The sequence below is a fragment of the Delphinus delphis genome, chromosome 5, assembly GCF_949987515.2.
Source record: "Delphinus delphis chromosome 5, mDelDel1.2, whole genome shotgun sequence".
NCBI classification, from domain to species: domain Eukaryota; kingdom Metazoa; phylum Chordata; class Mammalia; order Artiodactyla; family Delphinidae; genus Delphinus; species Delphinus delphis.
The window spans coordinates 20,887,646-20,907,612 of record NC_082687.1 but is presented as its reverse complement, the minus strand read 5'-3'; the positions used below and the strand labels follow the sequence as shown (position 1 = coordinate 20,907,612).

Sequence of the window (19,967 nt, the reverse complement as noted above, 5' to 3'; positions counted from 1 at the left end):
CAATGTGTAAAACAACTAAAATGTCACAATACGAGTCACTATAACTGACTGAAATACTAAAAAGTAAAAAGACCACAGAATCATAGCATTTTAAAATATTAGCCCCATTTTACCTGAGAAGAAAACTGAGGCAGAGAGCTACACGGCTGTGGTAGCATAGCCAGCGAGTGGTAGAACAGGATTCATGTTGAGTGGCCCGAGTCTACACTTCTTTTGCTGCACAACCTCTATGGTGAGCTGCCTTATCCAGAGTCAAAGAGCCAGTTAGTGGGGAACTGGGCTGATATCCAGATACCCCATTCCCAGACTGGTCGTTCTCAGTGTACTCCAGGGTATTTAGCCCAGCTATTTGGGATGCAAGAGGCTGTCGTGTCTTCTCCCCTACTATTTTGGAAACGCTAGTGTTTTAATGCCTTTATTTTTCTCTATTATTCATAGCCTCTGTAACTGCCTTTGTACCCACACACCAAAAAAGGCCCAATAAAAAGTTTCTTGGAGATGCCTACACCAGATTCAAGGCTGTCACACTTTCTTTAGAAAAATTACAGAGAGCGCTTTTCCTGATGCTAAAAAGTTATATATGCTCACAATTCCATTCTGCTAAGGTCCCTGAAGACTCATTCCCATTTTACAGATGAAGAAAGTGAAGAAGGGTCATTTGCCTTGTGCCAGACAGTGACTGCACATCAGGGTCCAACAGCAGCAGGCCCCCAGCCCCGCGTGGCACGGGAAGTGCAGTGGAACCCAGCCTAGGCTCTCCAGCCATGACCATGAACCTCCTTCCCCTGACCAGGGGCAAGATATTCCCCGAGCACACTTCTCTGGATGGTTTCTTAAAAATGACAGACCCTTTTTTTCCTTTTTCCTTTGTTCGTTACAAAGTCCATTTTCACAGCCAGATGTGTTTTGTGCTGTTAGTTGATGACTCTCTTCTCTGGCTACTTGATGTGTTTGCCTGACTTCCCTCACCAACTGTTGCATTCCTGCAACTAATGAAGTGGGCTCAGCTGCCTTATCAGCATCTATCTGGAACTTCCCATCAAGAGAGAAGCAGTCTTAGAGGTGAGTGATGGCACTGGTCCACGGAAAGCCCTAGACACAGACAGGTCAGGCTGCTTTCTCCCTACACCGGCAGTCATGACTTTGGCATGTGCTCCTAAAACCAGGGCTCAACACACTTCCACTGATGCTACGGATCCTCCCCCCTCAGAGCAAACTTCAGTCGTTAAACTAACAGGAAAATCTAAAGGGGATGTTTCTACAAAGCCATTTCAAAAAGAAAGGAGACTTACTTCTTTTAATTGAACAAGTGGCACCATCTTACCTTCAGAGTGGAAACATCTTCTGCAAGCGTTTGAGCAAAGGGAGCGGGGAACGTTAGAAGTGCCTTCGTTTCTCGGCAACATTGAAGTCCAGGTATTCATCCAGAAAGCTGTTTGCAATCCCCACGGTGCTTAGGACAGTCAACAAGGCCAAAACCCCCAGACTCAACCGGAAGCCAGTGATCCTGCAGGCGGATGTGAGAGAGAGAGAGGTGATAAATAAACTGGGCTACAGGGATGAAGCTGGGGAGCCTGGGGCAGAACTCTCATTGTGGACACTGCCCAGAACTTCCATGTTTTTGCCATTTGAAAATTTTGATTCATCAGATAAATTAAAGAGGATGCCTAGCCACAGAGGTCAAGTGGCTCCTTTTGAACACTCAAAGGATTATCAAGGCTGGGAGGGATTATTTCCTTGGTAAATTTGGGAGATGGTGCAAAATGTTTGCAAGGATTTAAAGTGTGGTGGTCAAAAGAGTGCACACTTAGTGTACAGTTTTATCCTTGCAGTTTCCTGTCTCACACCTAGTTGTGGAGGACCTGATGAGACTTGGCCTCAGGCAACGTAGATCACTTCTGCCGTCATAGCCATCAGTGCTGTATTACTCTCAGGAACAGGAAGCTAATATATAGACTCCATCCTGCTACTTTTTGTCTAAACACACAATTCTTGGGTGTTCCTCACCTTTTTTTTAGCAGCTTCTGAGTATCTCCAGAAATACTGGTGATGGACATATATGTACACCAGACTTAGACAAGTATCAAAAAACTGTAGAGAAAAAAAAAAAGAAAAGACACAGAACATGATGGCAGCCTCTCAAAACGCGGTGTGAAAATTGACAACAGTCACAGAACGTGTATCTGACAAAAGACTTGTGTGCAGAGCTCTGGCAATTCAATAAGGAAAGAAAAACAACTTAATGTTTTTAATGGGCAAAATATTTGAATAGAAAAGTCACATAGCAAGATAAACAAATGTACCAATACACACATGAAAATTTTTTCAACATTATTCAACATCATTCAATATCAGCAAAACTGCAATTTAAAACCACAACGAGGTGACACCATTTGCACACCCACCAGAAGGGCGAAATTTTAAATAGACTGAAGCATAAAATATTGGGGGTGTTGGAATCTCATACATTATTGGTAGGAATGCAAAATGATACAGCCACTTCGGGAAAAGTTCTGGTAGTGTCTTATAAAACTAAACATTACTTTCTGACCCAGCAATTCCTTCCTTTCCTGTGTATTTACCCAAGAGAAATGAAAGCACATGTCCATAAAAAGACTTGTACAGAATGGTCACTGCAGCTTTATTCATAATAGCCAAACACTGAGAACAGCCTGGAAATCTATCCACAGGAGAATGGATAACCAAACTGTGATAACCATACAACAGAGGCCCACTGGCGAGGAAAAGAAACAGACAACTTGGTGAAACAAACAGCATGGTGAACCTCAAAAATATTTTGCTGAGTGAATGAAGCATTATACAAGAGTACATACTATGATTCCAATTATAGAAAGTTGTAGAATGGACAAAACTAAACTGTGATTTTAAAAATTCAGAGCATTGTCTGCCTCTGAAAGGGACTGGGAAGAACCTGAGGAAACTTTCTGAGTGGTTGTCACGTTCCATATCTTGATAGGGATTTGAGTGACACAGGTGTATACACTTGTCAAAACTCATCGGATGGTACACTTAAGATCTGTGCATTTCACTAAATACAAATTTTACCTAAAAGAAAGGTAAAATGTGGGGTTGTATTCTGCCATCCAGTCCAATGAAAACTCTCAATATCTTCCCTACACTAGGGACCCTCTGTCTTCCTCAGAACTTCACAGATGTAAATTACCAGAGCCCTCTTAGAAACACTAGAAGTCTGTCTGTGGGACTCCGATATGCTGGATAAAATGAAATTCTTTATTTTATTAGGTCATAAACATTTTTTTTGGCTTCTACTATATACCAGGTATTATTCTAAGGATTGGAGTTAGCTGTGAAAAAGATACAAGCTCCCTGCCCTTATGGAGTTTATCATCAAAGACAGACAACAAAGGGGAAAACAAGAAGAAAAATAGACTTGAACGTGCTGTGAAGGAAATGAAGGAGAATGGGCCGCCAGGAACTGGAGGAGGTCGCCTTTAGGAAGGGTCAGGGAAGGCCCCTCTGAGGGGGTGACGCTTGTGCTGGGCCCCGAAGGATGAGAACAGGAGGAGAAAGGGTGGAAGGGCCACCTGGCCTCTGAGGAAGGGGAGAGGTTCTGAGCACGCTGCGGTTTAGAAACTCCCTATCTAATCCATTACTCCCAGAAATCCAATGAGAACTGTTCAAGGCAGTTAATAGGCAACCTACTCTGGATAAGAAAGAGTGCAAATTACAACAAGATACCCAAGATATCCTTTGACGCCAGAGTTAGCCTATCTGCAGCAGTGTCCTTGGATGCAAACAGACAGTGCTTATTTTGTATAAAACAACTTCCAGGATCAGTAGATGTCTGGTTGTGTATCTGCTGTTTAATAGTTGTAAGGACCATAGTCGTCATTAAACTTACCTTGGTTGAAATACCATCCAGCCATCCACAATGTAATCATAAATATTGGGTAAAACTCCACACAGTTTTGTCTGCAGGAAGAAAACAGGCGGTCAGCCTCATTCAGCCCATCACAGTGAAATCCAAAGGTTCAAATGGCAGAGGCCGAGCTCCATTATCAAAAGGCACTTTTGTTATTAGTTGTGAATGTGGTCTCACCTGACAAGGACCTGCCGCCTTCATTCTTGCCCGTAAGGGATAAAAATGTAAGTTAGAAAAAAGTTAAGTCATTCTCTAGAGGACATTTTAGCTGAAATTTCTCAGTTGACAGTAAAAATTACAGGAGGGGAGGTGATAGGGTTGCCTTTAAAAACCAGCTAGATTGGGGGTTATTTAAATCGTAGCAATCAAGTGTCAAACCCAAATGAGGCCACGAGAGTTACCAGAAAGAAAAAGGGATTGAATTTCTCCAAATAAGGTAGCTGATGCTAGTCTGAGCTCCCGTGAAAGGGGCGGGCAGAGTTTGGGTAAAGCCCTCAGCTCGCCAAGGACACCCCATTCAAATGGAAAGCAGATGTTTATAGAGTTTCTACATACAGTAGTAGCAGCACTACATCCTTGGAAACTTTTAACAAAAAGTACATGGGTTGTTGGGTCAAATACCGATAAACCCTGCTCTGTACTCGAAAGCTACTTTTCTCCTACACTGGGGAATGTTAAGTTGGACAAACGACTTAACCTCTCTGTACTTCAGTTTCCTCACCTGTAAAGCAGGAATGAATTACAGACATTGCCACAGAGGAAGGTAAATCCTACATATGAGATAATACATGCATGACACTTAAAAACTGTACCTGGGGCTTCCCTGGTGGCGCAGTGGTTGAGAGTCCGCCTGCCGATGGAGGGGACACGGGTTCGTGCCCCAGTCCGGGAGGATCCCATATGCCGCGGAGCGGCTGGGCCCGTGACTCATGGCCACTGAGCCTGCGCGTCCGGAGCCTGTGCTCTGCAACGGAAGAGGCCACAGCAGTGAGAGGCCCGCGTACCGCAAGGAAAAAAAAAAAAAAAAAACTGTACCTGGCACAAAGTAAGTATTCAATAAATATTACCTATAATTATTAGGGTGAACTGTTAATTCTGTGTTCTGTTCCTGCAAATAAATTAGAATTTAGCATATTAGATTTGAAGACAAAATCGCATGTCATATTCATTCTGGATTCCCCCACGTACAGTTTGTTCCAAGTTTTTAAAAAATCACTGAATTAAATTGCAATGACGCCAAAGTTAGCCTATCTGCAGCACAGTGTCCTTGGATGCAAACAGACAGTGCTTATTTTGTTTAAAACAACTTCCAGGGTCAGTAGATGTCTGGTTGTGTATCTGCTGTTTTTAATAGTTGTAAGGACCATAGTCGTCATTAAACTTACCTTAGTTGAAATACCATCCAGCCATCCACAATGTAATCATAAATACTGGGTAAAACTCCACACAGTTTTGTCTGCAGGAAGAAAATAAAGACGTGGGTTATTTTATGAAAAAAACTATAAACCAAAGCAGTGAGTTTTCATCTATAGGTACATGTGTACCCTCTTCTTACAAAAATAATTATAAGAATTAACCTAAAGAGCATAAATGTCCTTACAGGTAAAATCAGTCTTTCAAGGTGGGACTCAAACATTTTTTAAACCTCAGAGCAGGGCTAAGAATCACTCTCCTACATGTAAGTTGCCAGCAATAGAAATGAAGTGTAGCTCTTTTCCAAAAGACAGGCCTGGAGATGGTCCTGATTCCGAGCCTAAAGATCATTCTGTATCTTATCTAAATAACCCAGAAAATAACTCAATTCATATTAAATGGATTTCTTCCCCAGAATTCCCTTGCATCTACTGCCTTCCATTTGAGTTACTCAGCACATTAAAAATGGTTTTTAAATAATTCCCCTAAAGCCTCCTGAAATAAATGAATGAGTGTATTTCATTCCCATTTTATGGAGGAAAAAAAAACTAACGACTGAGAACCCAAGCTGATGGATGCCTTGCAGAGAAACAGAGGTAGTCTGTGTCATCTCCAGATTCCAAAGCTCTGTCCTAATGTCAAGTCAAATAGCTTCTATTCATAGAAGACTTGGATGGAAAATTTGACACTATTTTAAGCGAAAGGGAATGCTTCTCTGGGAACTATAATTAATTCATCTGCACCTAGCAAAAGGAAAAAAGATGAACTATATTCATCTTCCTTCCTGTGCTACACCCCCAAGTGATCTTGGTTAGGTTGGCTGAGCTCTTTCCTGACAATATCACAACCAGAAAAAAAAACTTTAATGTAATTCATAATGAGGTTTTGAGTTGATCCTGGTGGAAGAGTCATAGTCTACAGGATTAGAAATGATCCTACATGCTTCCTTAAGCCGTACAGCTTAAGTATGTAAGGTTATGAGGCAATTGACCCAGAAACAGTTGATTCTGGTTCTTGAAGGCTTGAGTCTTCTAACCCAGGTCACCATGAATGATTCTTCCTTCTTTTCTTCCCTTTTCTTTTTTCTCTTTTCTTTCTTAATGAAAAAAAAGGTGTTTTGTTTTCTTTTCTTTTGTGACCAAGATGGTGACATGGAGGCTCTTAAACTTCCCTCCTCCCACAGATGCACTGAATGTACAGATACACGCAGAGCAATTCCCTCGGAAAGAAATCCAGAAGTCAGCTGAATGACTCCTACACATCAGGCGAATAAGAAAATAGCCACACTGGCAGTTCCCTGGTGGCCTAGTGGTTAGGATTCCAGACTTTCACTGTTGTGGCCCAGGTTCAATCTCTGATCAGGGAATTGAGATCCTGCAAGCCGTGTGGCATGGCCAAAAAATAAATAAATAAATAGTAGCCACACTGAAATAAGCAGGAGAGGCTGAGACACACTCTCGTCATAAACACCACCCCTGGCACAGCACAATACATTCAGGAGAAAATCCTCAACCCCCAGCTTCTCCCTGGGGGAGAAGCAAAGGGCTGAGATTGCATATCTAGCACTCCAACTTTAAGACTTCCACCTGAGAGCTGGGTCCCCAAAACACCTAGTTCTGCAAGCCAGTGGGGCTTGCATCCATGAGACCCACAGGACTACAGCAAACAAAGAAGCAATTGTTAACAGAGCACATGAACACTCAGTACAGCTAAGCCTCCAGGGCTCAGTGCAGAGGGAGCAGGCAAAAACTCCTGTCTCCAGTCTTTCTCTAGAAAGGGTTTGACTGCATACTTCACAAGCTGATGCCTGGAGACCCAGCTTCTAGTTTAGCACATATCCAAGGGCTAGCTGAGATCCTCTCTGGAGCCCAGGGGAGATCATGGGCACTTCTCTTGCCTACTTCCTTCAGTTTGCTCCACTGATAAAACCAGATTGCCAGCATCTGTCTGGAAGGAGTCTGTACACACATCTGGCAGCCCAGCTTTTGCAGCTTCTCTCTGAGGCACCGGCCTCCAAATCACCTAGCTCTGATAGCCAATGAGGCTGGCACTCACAAGTCTCACAGGACCATAGCAAACAAAGAAGCAATTTTAAACTTTGCAAGCCAGAAGGGAGTGGGAAGATATACTCAAAGCGCTGAAAGAGAAAACTGCCAACGAAGAATACTCTACCCTGCAAAGTTGTCCTTCAAAACTGAAGAGATGAAGAATTTTAGAAACAAAATCTGAAGGAGTTCATCACCACTAGACTTGATATAAGAAATGTTAAAGCAAGGTCTTCAGAGAAAAACAAATACTGTATGATATCACTTACATGTGGAATCTAAAAATTTACAACAAACTAGTGAATATAACAAAAAAAGAAGCAGTCTCAGAGATATAGAGAACAAACTAGTGATTACCAGTGTGGGAGGGGGCAATAGAGGAGTTGGGGAGTGGGAAGTACAAACTACTGGGTGTAAGATAGGCTCAAGGATGTATTGTACAACATGGGGCATATAGCCAATATTCTGTAACAACTGTAAATGGAAAGTAACCTTTGAAATTTTTATTTAAAAATTAATAAAAATACTGACATATGTAAAAAATATAGGTCCTCAAGTTGAAATGAAAGAATGCTAATTACTAATATGAAAATATATGAAAGTATAAAACTCACCAGTAAAGGTAAATATATAATTTAATTCAGAATTCTCTCATATTGCAGTGATGGTGGGTAAGTCACTTGCAACTCTAGGATAAAGGTTAAAAGACAAGAGTATTAAAAACAAAACAATAATAATTTATTAATAGCTACACAATATTGAAAATATCAATTTGTGACATCAAAAACATAAAATGGGGAAGGACTGTAAAAATATAGAGCTTTTGAATGCATTCAAAGTTAAGTTGCTATCTGCTTAAGATGGACTGTATAAATATAAGATGTTTTATGTAAGCTTCTTGGTAACCACAAAGCAAAAGTTTATAGTAAAAAAAAAAAAGTCTATAGTAGATACACAAAAGATAATGAAAAAGGAATCAAAGCATAGCACTATAGAAAATCATCATATCACAAAGGAAGAGAGCAAGAAAGGAACAAAGGAATTACAAAACAGCCAGAAAACAATTAACAAGATGTCAATAGTAAGTTCACACCTATCAATAATGACTTTAAATGTAAATGAACTAAAGTCTCCAATCAAAAAACACACAGTGGCTAAATGGATAAAACAATATAAGACCCAACTATATGCTGCCTAAAAGGGATTCAGATAAAACAGACTTTAAGTCAAACACTTTAACAAGATATAGAGATGGTCATTACATAATGACAAAGGGATCAATTCATCAAGAAGATATGACAAGTTTAAATATTTATGCACCCAACATTAGGGCACCTAAATATATAAAGCAAATATTAACAGATCTGAAGGGAGAAACAGACAGCAATACAATAAGAGTAGGAGACTTCAATATCCCACTTTCAACAATGAATAGACCACCCAGATGGAAAATCAATAAGGAAACATTGGGCTTAAACTACACACTAGACCAGTAGACCTAACAGACATATTCAGAACGTTCCAGTTAACAAGAGCAAAACAGACATTTCTTCTCAAGTGCATATGGAATAGGATAGATCAAAAAGTAAATAAACTCAAGAATATTGAAATCATATCAAGCATCTTCTCTGACCACAATTGTATGAAACAAGAAATTAATTACAAGAAGAAAACTGGAAAATTCATATATATGTGGAGATTTAAAAACATGCTCTTGAACACGAGTCAAAGAAAAACATCAAAAGGGAAATCAAAAAATATCTTGAGACAAATGAAAATGGGGACACAATATACAAAAACCTATGGAATACAGCAAAAGCAGTTCTAGAGGGAAGTTTACAGTGACAAATACCTACATTAAGAAAAAAAGAAAGATCTCAAATAAACAATCTAAATTTATATTTCAAGGAACTAGAAAAAGAAGAACAAACTGAGCCCAAACTTAGTAGAAGAAAGGAAAAAGCAAAGGTTAGAGAAAAAATATGAAATAGAGACTAAAAAGACAAAAATCAATGAAACTAAAAACTGATATCTTGAAAAGGTAAGCAAAATTTACAAAACTTTAGCTAGACCAAGAAGAAAAAAAAGAAGACTCAAATAAATAAAATCAGAAATGAAAGAGGAGACATTGCAATTGATCACACAGAAATACTAAGGATCATAAGAAACTATTATGACCAATCATATACCAACAAAGTAGACAACCTAAAAGAAATTGATAAATTCGTAGAAATATACAACCTACAAAGTATGAAACATGAAGAAATAGAAAATCTGAATTGACCAATTACTAGTAAGGAGATTGAATCAGTAATCAAAAACATCCTGACAAAGAAAAGACCAGGACCACAACTGGTGAGTTCTACCAAATACTGAAACAACAGTTAATAGCATTCCTTCTCAAATCCTTCCAAAAAATACAAGAGGAGAGAACACTTTCAAATTCATTTTGTGAGGCCAGCATTACTGTGATACCAAAGCCAGACAAGGACATTACAAGAAAAGAAAATTATAGGTCAATATCCCTGATGAACACAGATGCAAAAATTCTCAACAAAATTTTAGCAAACTGAATTCAACAATATATTAAAAGGATCATATACCACGACTGAGTAGAAGTCATCCCAGGGATGCGAGGATGATTCAACATACACAAATCAATCAATGTGATACACCACATTGACAAAATGAAGGATAAAAATCACATGACTATCTCAACAGATGCAGAGAATGCATTTGACAAAATTCAACATCCTTGGGCTTCCCTGGTGGCGCAGTGGTTAAGAGTCTGCCTGCTGATGCAGGGGACACGGGTTCGTGCCCCAGTCTGGGAAGATCCCACATGCTGCGGAGCAGCTGGGACCGTGCGCCATGGCCGCTGAGCCTGCGTGTCCGGAGCCTGTGCTCCGCAACGGGAGAGGCCACAACAGTGAGAGGTCTGCGTACCGCAAAAAACAAACAAAAACACAAAACAAAACAAAAATTCAACATCCTTTATGATAAAAACTCTCAATAAACTGCGTATAAAAGGAACACACTTCAACATAATAAAGGCCATGTATGACAAGCCCACAGCTAACATCATACTCAACAATAAAAAGCTGAAAACTTTTCCTCTAAACTCAGGAACAAGACAAGGGTGCCTACTCTCATCACTCCTATTCAACATAGTACTGGAAATCTTAGCAATTAAGCAAGAAAAAGAAATAAAAGGCAACCAAATCAGAAAGGAAAAAGTAAAATTGTCTCTGCAGATGACATTATATATAAAAACCCCTAAAGATTCCACCAAAAAACTGTTAGAACTAATAAGTTCAGTAAAGTTGCAGGATACAAAATCAACACACAGAACATCCCTGGTGGAGCAGTGGTTAAGAATCCACCTGCCAATGCAGGGAACATGGGTTCGAGCCCTGGTCCAGGAAGATCCCACATGCCGCGAAGCAACTAAGCCCGTGTGCCACACTACTGAACCTGTGCTCTAGAACCCATGAGCCACAACTACTGAGCCCATGTGCCGCAACTACTGAAGCCTGTGTGCCTAGAGCCCGAGCTCCGAAACAAGAGATGCCACCACAATGAGAAGCCTGCGTACCACAACGAAGAGAAGCCCCCACTCACCGCAACTAGCGAAAGCCTGCACGCAGCAACGAAGACCCAACAACAAAGACCCAATGCAGCCAAAAATAAATAAATAAATAAATTTTTAAAAAAATCTACATACAAAATCATTTGTGTATGTATACACCAACAACGAACTATCAGAAAGATAAATTAAGAAAACAATCCCATTTACAATTGCATCAAAATGAATAAAATATTTGGGAATAAATTTAATCAGGGAGGTAAAGACCTGTAAACTGAAAACTATAAAACACTGATGAAAGAAATTGAAGAAGACACAAATAAATGAAAAGGTATTCCATGGTCATAAGTTGGAAGCATTAAGATTGTTAAAGTGTCCATAATACTCAAAGCAATCTACAGATTCAATGCAATTCCTATCAAAATTCCAGTGGCATTTTTCACAGAAATAGAAAAAAACTCCTAAATTTCATATGGAACCCAAAAAAGAACATGAATAGCTAAAGGAATCTTGAGACAGAAGAACAAAGCTGGAGGCATTGCACTTCCTGATTTCAAATTATATTACAAAGCTGTAGTAATTGAAACAGTATAGTATTGGCATAAAAACAGACACATAGATTAATGGAACAGAATAGAGAGCCAGAAATAAACCCATGCATATGTGGTCAATTAGTTTTTACAAAGGAACCAAGAATATACAATGGGGAAAGGATAGTCTCTTCAGTAAATGGTGTTGAGAACACCAGACAGCCAAATGCAAAAGAATGAAACTGTACCCCTGTCTTACACCATACACAAAAATCAACTCTAAATGGACTAAAGACTTGAACATAAGACCTGAAACCATAAAACTCATAAAAGAAGACATAGGGGAAAATATTCTTGACATTGGCCTTGGCAATGATTTTTTGGATTTGGCACTAAAAGCAAAGGCAACAAAAACAGGGCTTCCCTGGTGGCGCAGTGGTTGAGAGTCTGCCTGCCGATGCAGGGGACATGGGTTCATGCCCTGGTCCGGGAAGATCCCACATGCCACAGAGCGGCTGGGCCCGTGAGCCATGGCCACTGAGCCTGCGCATCCAGAGCCTGTGCTCCGCCACGGGAGAGGCTGCAACAGTGAGAGGCCCGTGTACCGCAAAAACAAACAAACAAACAAACAAAAAAAAACAAGTGGGACTACATCAAACTAAAAAGCTTCTTCACAGCAAAGGAAACTGCCAACAAAATGAAAAGGCAATCTATGGAATGGGAAAAAGTATTTGCAAACCACACATTTGATAGGGGGTTACTACCCAAAATACACAAAGAACACATACAACTCAACAGCAGAGAAAACCAAATAACCCAATTAAAAAACGGGCAGAAAACCTGAAAAGACATTTTTCCAAGACATAAATGATCAACAGGTATCTGAAAAGGTGCTCAATATCTCTAATCATCAGCGGAATGCAAATCAAAACCACAGTGAGATATCACCTCACACTTGTTAAAATGGCTATTATCAAAAAGACAAGGAACAAGTGCTGGCAATAACTTGGAGAAAAGGGAACCTTATACACCACTGATGAGAGTGTAAACTGATGCGACCACTATGGAAAACAGTATGGAGGGTCCTCAAAAAATTAAAACTAGAACTACCATATGATCCAGCAATCCCACTCCTGTGTATATATCCAACGGAAATGAAATCATCATCTTGAAGAGATATCTGTACTCTCATCTTGATTACAGTGTTATTCACAGTAGCCAAGATATGGAAACAACCTAAGTATCCAACTGTGGATGAATGGATAAAGAAAATGTGATATACCTATATGTAATGAAATATTATTCAACATTTAAAAAGAAGGAAATCCTGCCATTTGCGACAAACTGGATGAACCAGCAGGGCCTTATGCTAAGTGAAATAAGCCAGATAAAGAAAGACAAATAGTGCATGGTATCACTTACATGTAGAATCTTTAAAAAAAAAAAAAAGGTGAACTCACAGAAACAGAGAGTAGAATGGTAGGTGTCATGGCCTGAGGGTGAGCGAAATAGGGAGAGCCTAGTAAAAGGGTACAAACTTTCAGTTATTAAAGGAATGAGGTCTGAGGATCTAATATATAACATGGTGACTATAGTTCATAACACTTTATTGTATAATTGAAATATGCTAAGAGAGTAGAACTTAAGTGCCCCCACCAAAAAAAAGAAAAAAAAAAGACTAAATATGTAAAGGGTAAATATGTAAGGTAAGGGATGTATTAATTAACTCAGTGGAGGAAATCCTTTCACAAATTATACGTTTATCAAATCATCATGTTGTACACTTTAAATATCTTACAACTTTATTTGTCAATTATACCTCAATAAATCTGAAAAAAAATCTCTTAACTCAAAAAAAGGAGAAGAAAGCCTAATTACAAAGCATAATTCTTTCCTCATTCTCCATAAATCTACAGGAAATTGTGGATGGGTTAACTCAACCTTATTAGTTTCTGACTCAACTACATTAGAAAAAACTCCCTGCTAATCATTCAGCCATCTCTTAAAGCTGGGTAAGGAAGCTTCATAACTAACTGCATAACTCAGCGCTCATATATAGACCACAGCTGGTGCAGAGTCAGAAACACGGGTGGACCTTTCTAACCCTGAGCCGGCAATGACAACGGTAATGTCACCCACTCAGCTCTCTAAGAGCCAGCAGAGCGACCATCAGACCCCTGGCACACCAGAAATGTAGAATACGAATGCCAAATGCTTTCCTCTTCATTTTTTTTTTACTGTTGCCTTTAAGGCCTGAAAGGCCACTGGAATGACCTAAGGAATATCTTGTCCAGGGCCTGACCCTGATACCTCACAAACCATAGCCACAACTTTCTCATTCTTAGGGGAATAACTGAGCATTGTCTTTCTGCCATTTCCTATCCTTGGCATTATTTTGCTTCTGATGGTTGCCTTTTTACCAACGTCTTTTAAAGTTTGTGAGTTCCTATGGTAGCTTAAGTGAAAAGATACTTTACAAATGCGGTCAGAATAATTACAGCTATGTTCAAAAACATTTCCTTTTCCTCGACTAAATCCATGGACCTGTTTTCCATGAAGTAAAAGAGAACAGGAGCAGAAGGTTGCTCTATTTTCCACACCCAGTGTCAAGGATATTATCCCCTTTGTCTTCTTCTATGAGTTTTATCCTTTTTGGAAACAAAACACAATTGTCCCATCTTCTATCTAGTCTTGTAAAACACCTTAAATTATCCCAAAATTTAAGGGGTAAGTTCTTCCACAGCACGACACAAAATTATCCATGATGAGATTTTTTTAAAAAAATCACCCTCGAAAAAAATAAAAAATCACCCTCGGACTTCCCTGGTGGCGCAGTGGTTGGGAATCCGCCTGCCAATGCAGGGGACACGGTCCCTGGTCCAGGAGGATCCCACATGCCAGAGAGCAACTAAGCCCATACGCCACAACTATACTGAGCCTGCGCTCCACAGCCCGCGAGCCACAACTACTGAGCCCGCGTGCCAAAACTACCAAAGCCTGCGCGCCCTAGAGCCCGTGCCGCAACAACTGAGCCCACATGCTGCAACTACTGAAGCCCACGTGCCTAGAGCCTGTGCTCCACAACAAGAGAAGCCACCGCACCTCAACGAAGAGCAGCCCCCTCCCGCTGTAACTAGAGAAAGCCCACACGCAGCAACAAAGACCCAACGCAGCCAAAATAAATAAATAAAAAAAATTTTAAAAATCACCCTCAAAACCAGTCCGTATTATTCTTCATAAAGACTAACTATTTAGAAGGTTTTTTCTCCCCACTGTACTAGCAGCCTTGGCTAGGCATGTGGGGCAGATGATACTATATAAAAGCATCCCAGCCAAGTCCAAACTGAGCTGCAGAGGCAGAACCTTGGGTCTGTGGCCCCTGTGGGCATCCGTCCACACACACTGAGATGCAGGTGCGCTTTTGTGTCTCTTATTTGCAAGAGGAAGAAGGCCTCTGGGCAAGCAAGAGTGAGGAAAGAGGAAATGAGGAAAACGGAGGGATGTTCTGGGGTCTTTCCCACCCCTGCCCAAGCCAGGGTACGGGTTTCACACCTGAGTGGAGACCAGGCTGAAAGCTGAAGGACGGTCTTCATGAAAGGACTGGTGAAACTCCAGATGCCTGCAGTGCTATGCCTCAGACAGAAGTGCCAAACAGCTGCAGAGAGCCACAGCCCTCACCTCCCTCTGCCACAGACCAAGAGCAGCCGGAGAGCAGTCACGGAAGACCCCAGGACCTGGGGAGGGATCCCAAACCCACAGGGCCGGAGGACTGGAGCACGGCAGTGGCATGGCCCCCCACTTCAATTGCTAGGCAGCAGAGCTGTCCCTGCCCACGTGCCCGGGGGCTCCAGGAAGTAACTGAGAAGATGGAGGAAAGGGGTGCCGAGGTCCCGGGGGAGCAGTTAGAAGTCACGGAGACTCAGGCAGGGATGTGAGTGTAACTGCATTTGTGCTCCCAGAGGGCACAGCCTGGTGGATGTGGGCAGTTTAGTACCATATCTCTGCACCCTCCTCTCCTAAGAAATGAGACTCTTTGTCCCCTATAAGCCGTTAGTCACTGTTGGTCTCACCCTGACCTCCTGTCCCAGCTGCGCTCGTTGTACTTTTCTCCTGGTCCCTTGTTTACCGACCCGCCTTAAGCCCTGAAGATGTGTCCCACTATCACCTTTCAGAGATTGAAAATAATTCTCTGACAGCCAGCCTGGGGCCCTGCTATTGCTAACGGTCTTCCCTGCTGCTGCCTGCTGAAGACACCAGGTATTGCTTGGCCTTAAAATAACTGGAATCCCGTTCCGGCTGCTCAGTCTGACCTCCTGCACCTCCTCCACCATGTGACCATGTCCTTCCACCACCAGCACTTTCGGGTCCCTGCAGACCCCAGAGCACCGTTAAGTGGTCCACACCCGGATGTGCTCCAGAGCAGCTTGTTCACAGTGAGCTGTCCACAGACATTGTTTAACTAAGGGGACCAAACACTGAAAATGTGTCCTGCACAATCCTATCAGTGACTAATTACAGTCACTTCGCCAGGAAAACCAAAGTGAAAATAATTGATGATCTCTTTTTGGACATGAAGGCAGATTATATTATAGGAGATCCTCAGGAGAAATTTAGGGGACAGAAATGGGACAGAAATCAGCTGGCAGCAGCTGTGTCAGTCTCCCTTTGCGTGGGAACAGAGGGTAATGTTGGTTCTGACCATCGCTGGACCGCCCCATTTCCTGCGTGTCCACGCTGAGGGAAAATGAGTCTGTCTACTCATTCCCTTGTGAGAGCCCTCTTTGCACTATAATCCTGTGCTCTTTGATATTTAAGCTTCCCATAAAAAGATAAGGGAGAAGCTTCTCTTTTGTTATAGGCAGATGTCACCATGGGCCTCAAGTTCCACCCAGGGGTAATAACAGAAAGAGTCTTTACTAGAAGAACAGTGGGGCTACCAGCCATCCTGGTTTGCCCTGGACTGAACAGGTTTTCAGAACAGGCGACTTTGATTTTTTAAACCAGGACAATCCGGGCTTTGCCTGGAACAGAGGGATTTCCTGGGACACAGAAATCGGAGTGCTAAAACTGGGAAAGTTCCAGGCAAACTGGCAAGAGTTGGTCACCCTAGAAGATGGGCCAGTGGAGCCAATGGAGATTGAATATTTAAAGCCACTGAAAGCCCCCATCGTCCGTCCCCAACTCCAAGGGAGCCTGGGCGTGGGGGCTCAGGACATGTGACCACTGCAGATCCCTGTCTGGACCCGAAGGCTGGGAGCAGTGAAGGTAGTCCTAAACTAAGGACTGCTTGGGCCCTATCTCCGTCATTAAGTGTATGTACTATAAAGCTCACCCCATACTGGAAAAGAAAGAATCATATTGTGTTCTGGCAGTGCCTAAAACCCTAGTCTCTGACTTTTTTTAATTGCACAACCCCAATAAAAAATAACTGCACGTCCTACTATAGCAGAGGCGGCTGGCTGACAACAGGGGTGGTGTGAAGTTGGTGCTGTGCAGTAGCTGCCCAGTCAGGGATACACTTCCCCGCCTCCTGGGATCTTAGTGGGGCTACTTCTTGCCAATGGAAAGTAAGTGAAATGAAATACGTCACTTCTGAGCCAGATGGCTAAGCAGCTGGTGTGCCAAGCTCCCTTCACCCCACGCACTGGTTGCATGGAGAGAATGCTGAGGACCCGGATGGGGACAAAACCCTTAGATGGAAAAAGCCTTGGTCCCTACATGACCATGTGAAAGGGCACCTAACCAGGAGCACCCACATAGGACTTGACGTGAGCAAGAAAAACGGTAAACTTCCGTTACATTAAACCACTGGGAATATGGGATTGATCCATTAGCACGGTTAATACATTCGACTGGAAAAGAGTATCATGTACATTATGAAACAAACACAAACTAGAAATTAAAAGATGGTATTTTAAGAGTAAATATAAATAGGAGCTCCAATGTTTTCCTCACTCCCACAGCAGAGTTCTTAGTGTGCCCCTCAATGTGTACACATCACTTGGGAAATCTTTGGCCTTAAAACACTTCTGAATATTTCTGCTATTTGATAGATTTCTCGTAAGCACTCAACATGAAACTTTGCTTATGACAATCATGTTCATAGAAAATCTGAACCATTTCCCATAGGGGAAAACCAGGACAGCCGGAGGACACCTCTAATGCCATGCTTAGAGTATGACAACTTTTAAAAATAAAACACAGACAAGGCAACTTAAAGGAGGTTTCCCCCGTTCAAGATTTTTGCTGCTCCTTTTTCTTCTTTTGTTTTGGTGACTTGTTCTGAAACACCACCAGTAGGTTGCACACCTCCATGAGCTACCTGCACTATTAACAGAGACCCAGACTTGGTCTGCTGGCTTTTGACCCTAAGAAGTGTTTTGGATTATTACATTGGCTGGAGGGTCAGAGCAACAGGTTAATATGCTCAGAAAAGGCTTGGGGATGAGAGGTTGCTGGAGCTAATCCTTTTATATAGACCTGTAACTATCTAAATTGTCCCTTGTCAAGTAACCCTCTGGGACACGGGAGGGAGGCTGCTGCTAATGGCAGGAGGGCATGAAATCTAACTAGCACTTCAGTGGTACTGCTGATAAGGAACAGGATGGGGAGATGAGGGAGTGAGGCTGGCAGCTCATCCAAATTCTAGCTGCCTCTCGTCCCCTGACTACCTGAGAATCACCCAGCTTGTGTGACAGAAGCTGTTTGGTGGTGGTGTGGACTAAATGTTTGTCTCTCCAAAACTTACATGCTGAAGCCCTAACCCCTCAGTGAGGCTGTATTTGGAGTGAGGAAGTAATTAAGGTTACATGAGATCAGAAGTGTGGAGCCCTGATCCAATAGGATTGGTGCCCTTATAAGAAGAAACACCAGAGAGCTCTCTGACACCTGCCAGACTGACTGACTCTGACTCTCTCTCCCTCCCTCTCTCTCTCCTCTCCCTCTCTCCCTCTCCCACCCCTCCACCAAGGAAAGGCCATGTGAGGACACATTAAGCCAAGAGAAGAAAGCTCTCACCAGAAATAGAATCAGCCAGAACCTTGATCTTAGACTTGCAGCCTCCAAAACTGTGAAAAATAAATATCTGTCATTGAAGCCACCCAGTCTATGGCATTTTGTTTCAGTGGCCCCAGCTGACTCATACAAGGTGGGCTTTAGAGGAGGGTGGAGTTTGAAGACTCATCGTTTAGTCACTCTCTCATCTTGGAGAACCCAAGCCCTTTATAACTCAGTGAAAAAGTACATCTTGGGATTTCAGCTAATGCCTAAGATCGGTACACTTGTAATAAGAATGGAGATGTGTTTATTGTCTCTCTATTATTTATCATTTTTGTACTTACTACAAAAGTAGGTGACTCACATTACTATAATCCTGGTGCTGCAGAATATTTGAAAAATTACTCTATTGTGAATTTTCCTTTTCTCCATAGGTTTTAGGCATGTATTATGGTCAACAGTTTTAATTTCAGGATTCAAAGTGACTATAAGGAGTTAGTAAATGGCAAAAAAAAAAAAAAAAAGGAAGAAGAAAAAGAAGAACTCTAGTAGAGTAAGAAAAGGCTAACATTTCTAAAGAGTTCTCAGATTCATGATGATTGGGTTTACTTGTGCCTTGTGGCAGGTTAATTCTGGAACAGGAACTTAATAATTCAGCATTAAGCAAATAGAGTACATACAAGAAAGAAGTAAGAGGCAATTCTTCTACCTCACCCAGAACTGATGGAACCATTGTTGGGATACTAGGTACATTTCTAGGCTCCAGGTTTAGAAATAATATGAAAAATTTTAGTCTAAAGAGAACAACCAAATTTTTTAATGATTGAAAAAAGAAGCTGAATTTCTGCTACCTAGCCTCAAAATACAGCAGATGAAAGACATTTAATAATGGTCCTCAAGTGTATGAAAAAGAGTGAGGTCATCAGCAGCTATTCTTCTCTTCCGGTGAGGACAGAATCAGAGGAAATATATTTAAATTACAACAAGATCAATTTATTACTTGGATCTACTTTTTAAATTTATAAAAGCCTTTAATCTAAAGGGATCAAGGTGCTCAAATTAGACTAGATAGAATTTTCTAACCTTAGCAATACCATGAAGAAATGGCCCTCCGTGAAATTATAGCTGCTATTTTCATAATTTCAAAGAGTGTATTCTGGCAAAAGACTGCAAAACTCTAGAAAGAGTCACCTCTAATGCCCTCCCTGGAGGAAGGGAAGAGGAAGTGAATGGGGCCTCTAGAGAAGGGGCCCTGGCTCCATAATGATCCTCGCTGCTTGACAGGTAAGTATCCAACTTGAGGCGACCCTCAGACAGGAAACAGGGACTTCAGGGGTGGTCAGAGGGACCTTGAAATGGTTGCTATGAGATGTCAAATTCCGCTCAAAGAAAGGATTAGTCATAACAGCGGGCTTCTTGACTACGCTTAGGGCAAAGCAGCAGGAGAAAGAGTAGGGGAAGAGGCAGCGTTTCTGTTACTCATGAGGCCATAA

At 41.7% G+C, this 19,967-nt stretch overlaps 1 protein-coding gene and 1 long non-coding RNA gene across 2 annotated transcripts in view; both read right to left on the bottom strand.

The window, feature by feature from the left end:
- Positions 1-1,377: 1,377 nt before the first annotated feature.
- MGST2 (microsomal glutathione S-transferase 2) overlaps positions 1,378-19,967 on the bottom strand; it is a 30,604-nt gene continuing 12,014 nt past the window's right edge. Inside the window, exons 3-5 of the mRNA XM_060011630.1 lie at positions 3,884-3,954; positions 2,011-2,090; positions 1,378-1,509 (exon numbers count right to left, since the gene is read on the bottom strand). Of these exons, the coding sequence (XP_059867613.1) occupies positions 1,378-1,509; positions 2,011-2,090; positions 3,884-3,954 (283 nt within the window). The remainder of the gene's footprint in view (positions 1,510-2,010; positions 2,091-3,883; positions 3,955-19,967) is intronic.
- LOC132425307 (uncharacterized) lies at positions 4,779-5,322 on the bottom strand. Its single transcript, XR_009519415.1, has 3 exons — positions 5,290-5,322; positions 4,972-5,012; positions 4,779-4,868 (listed from the first exon to the last, which is right to left on the bottom strand). It is a non-coding gene; the product is annotated as an uncharacterized lncRNA (long non-coding RNA).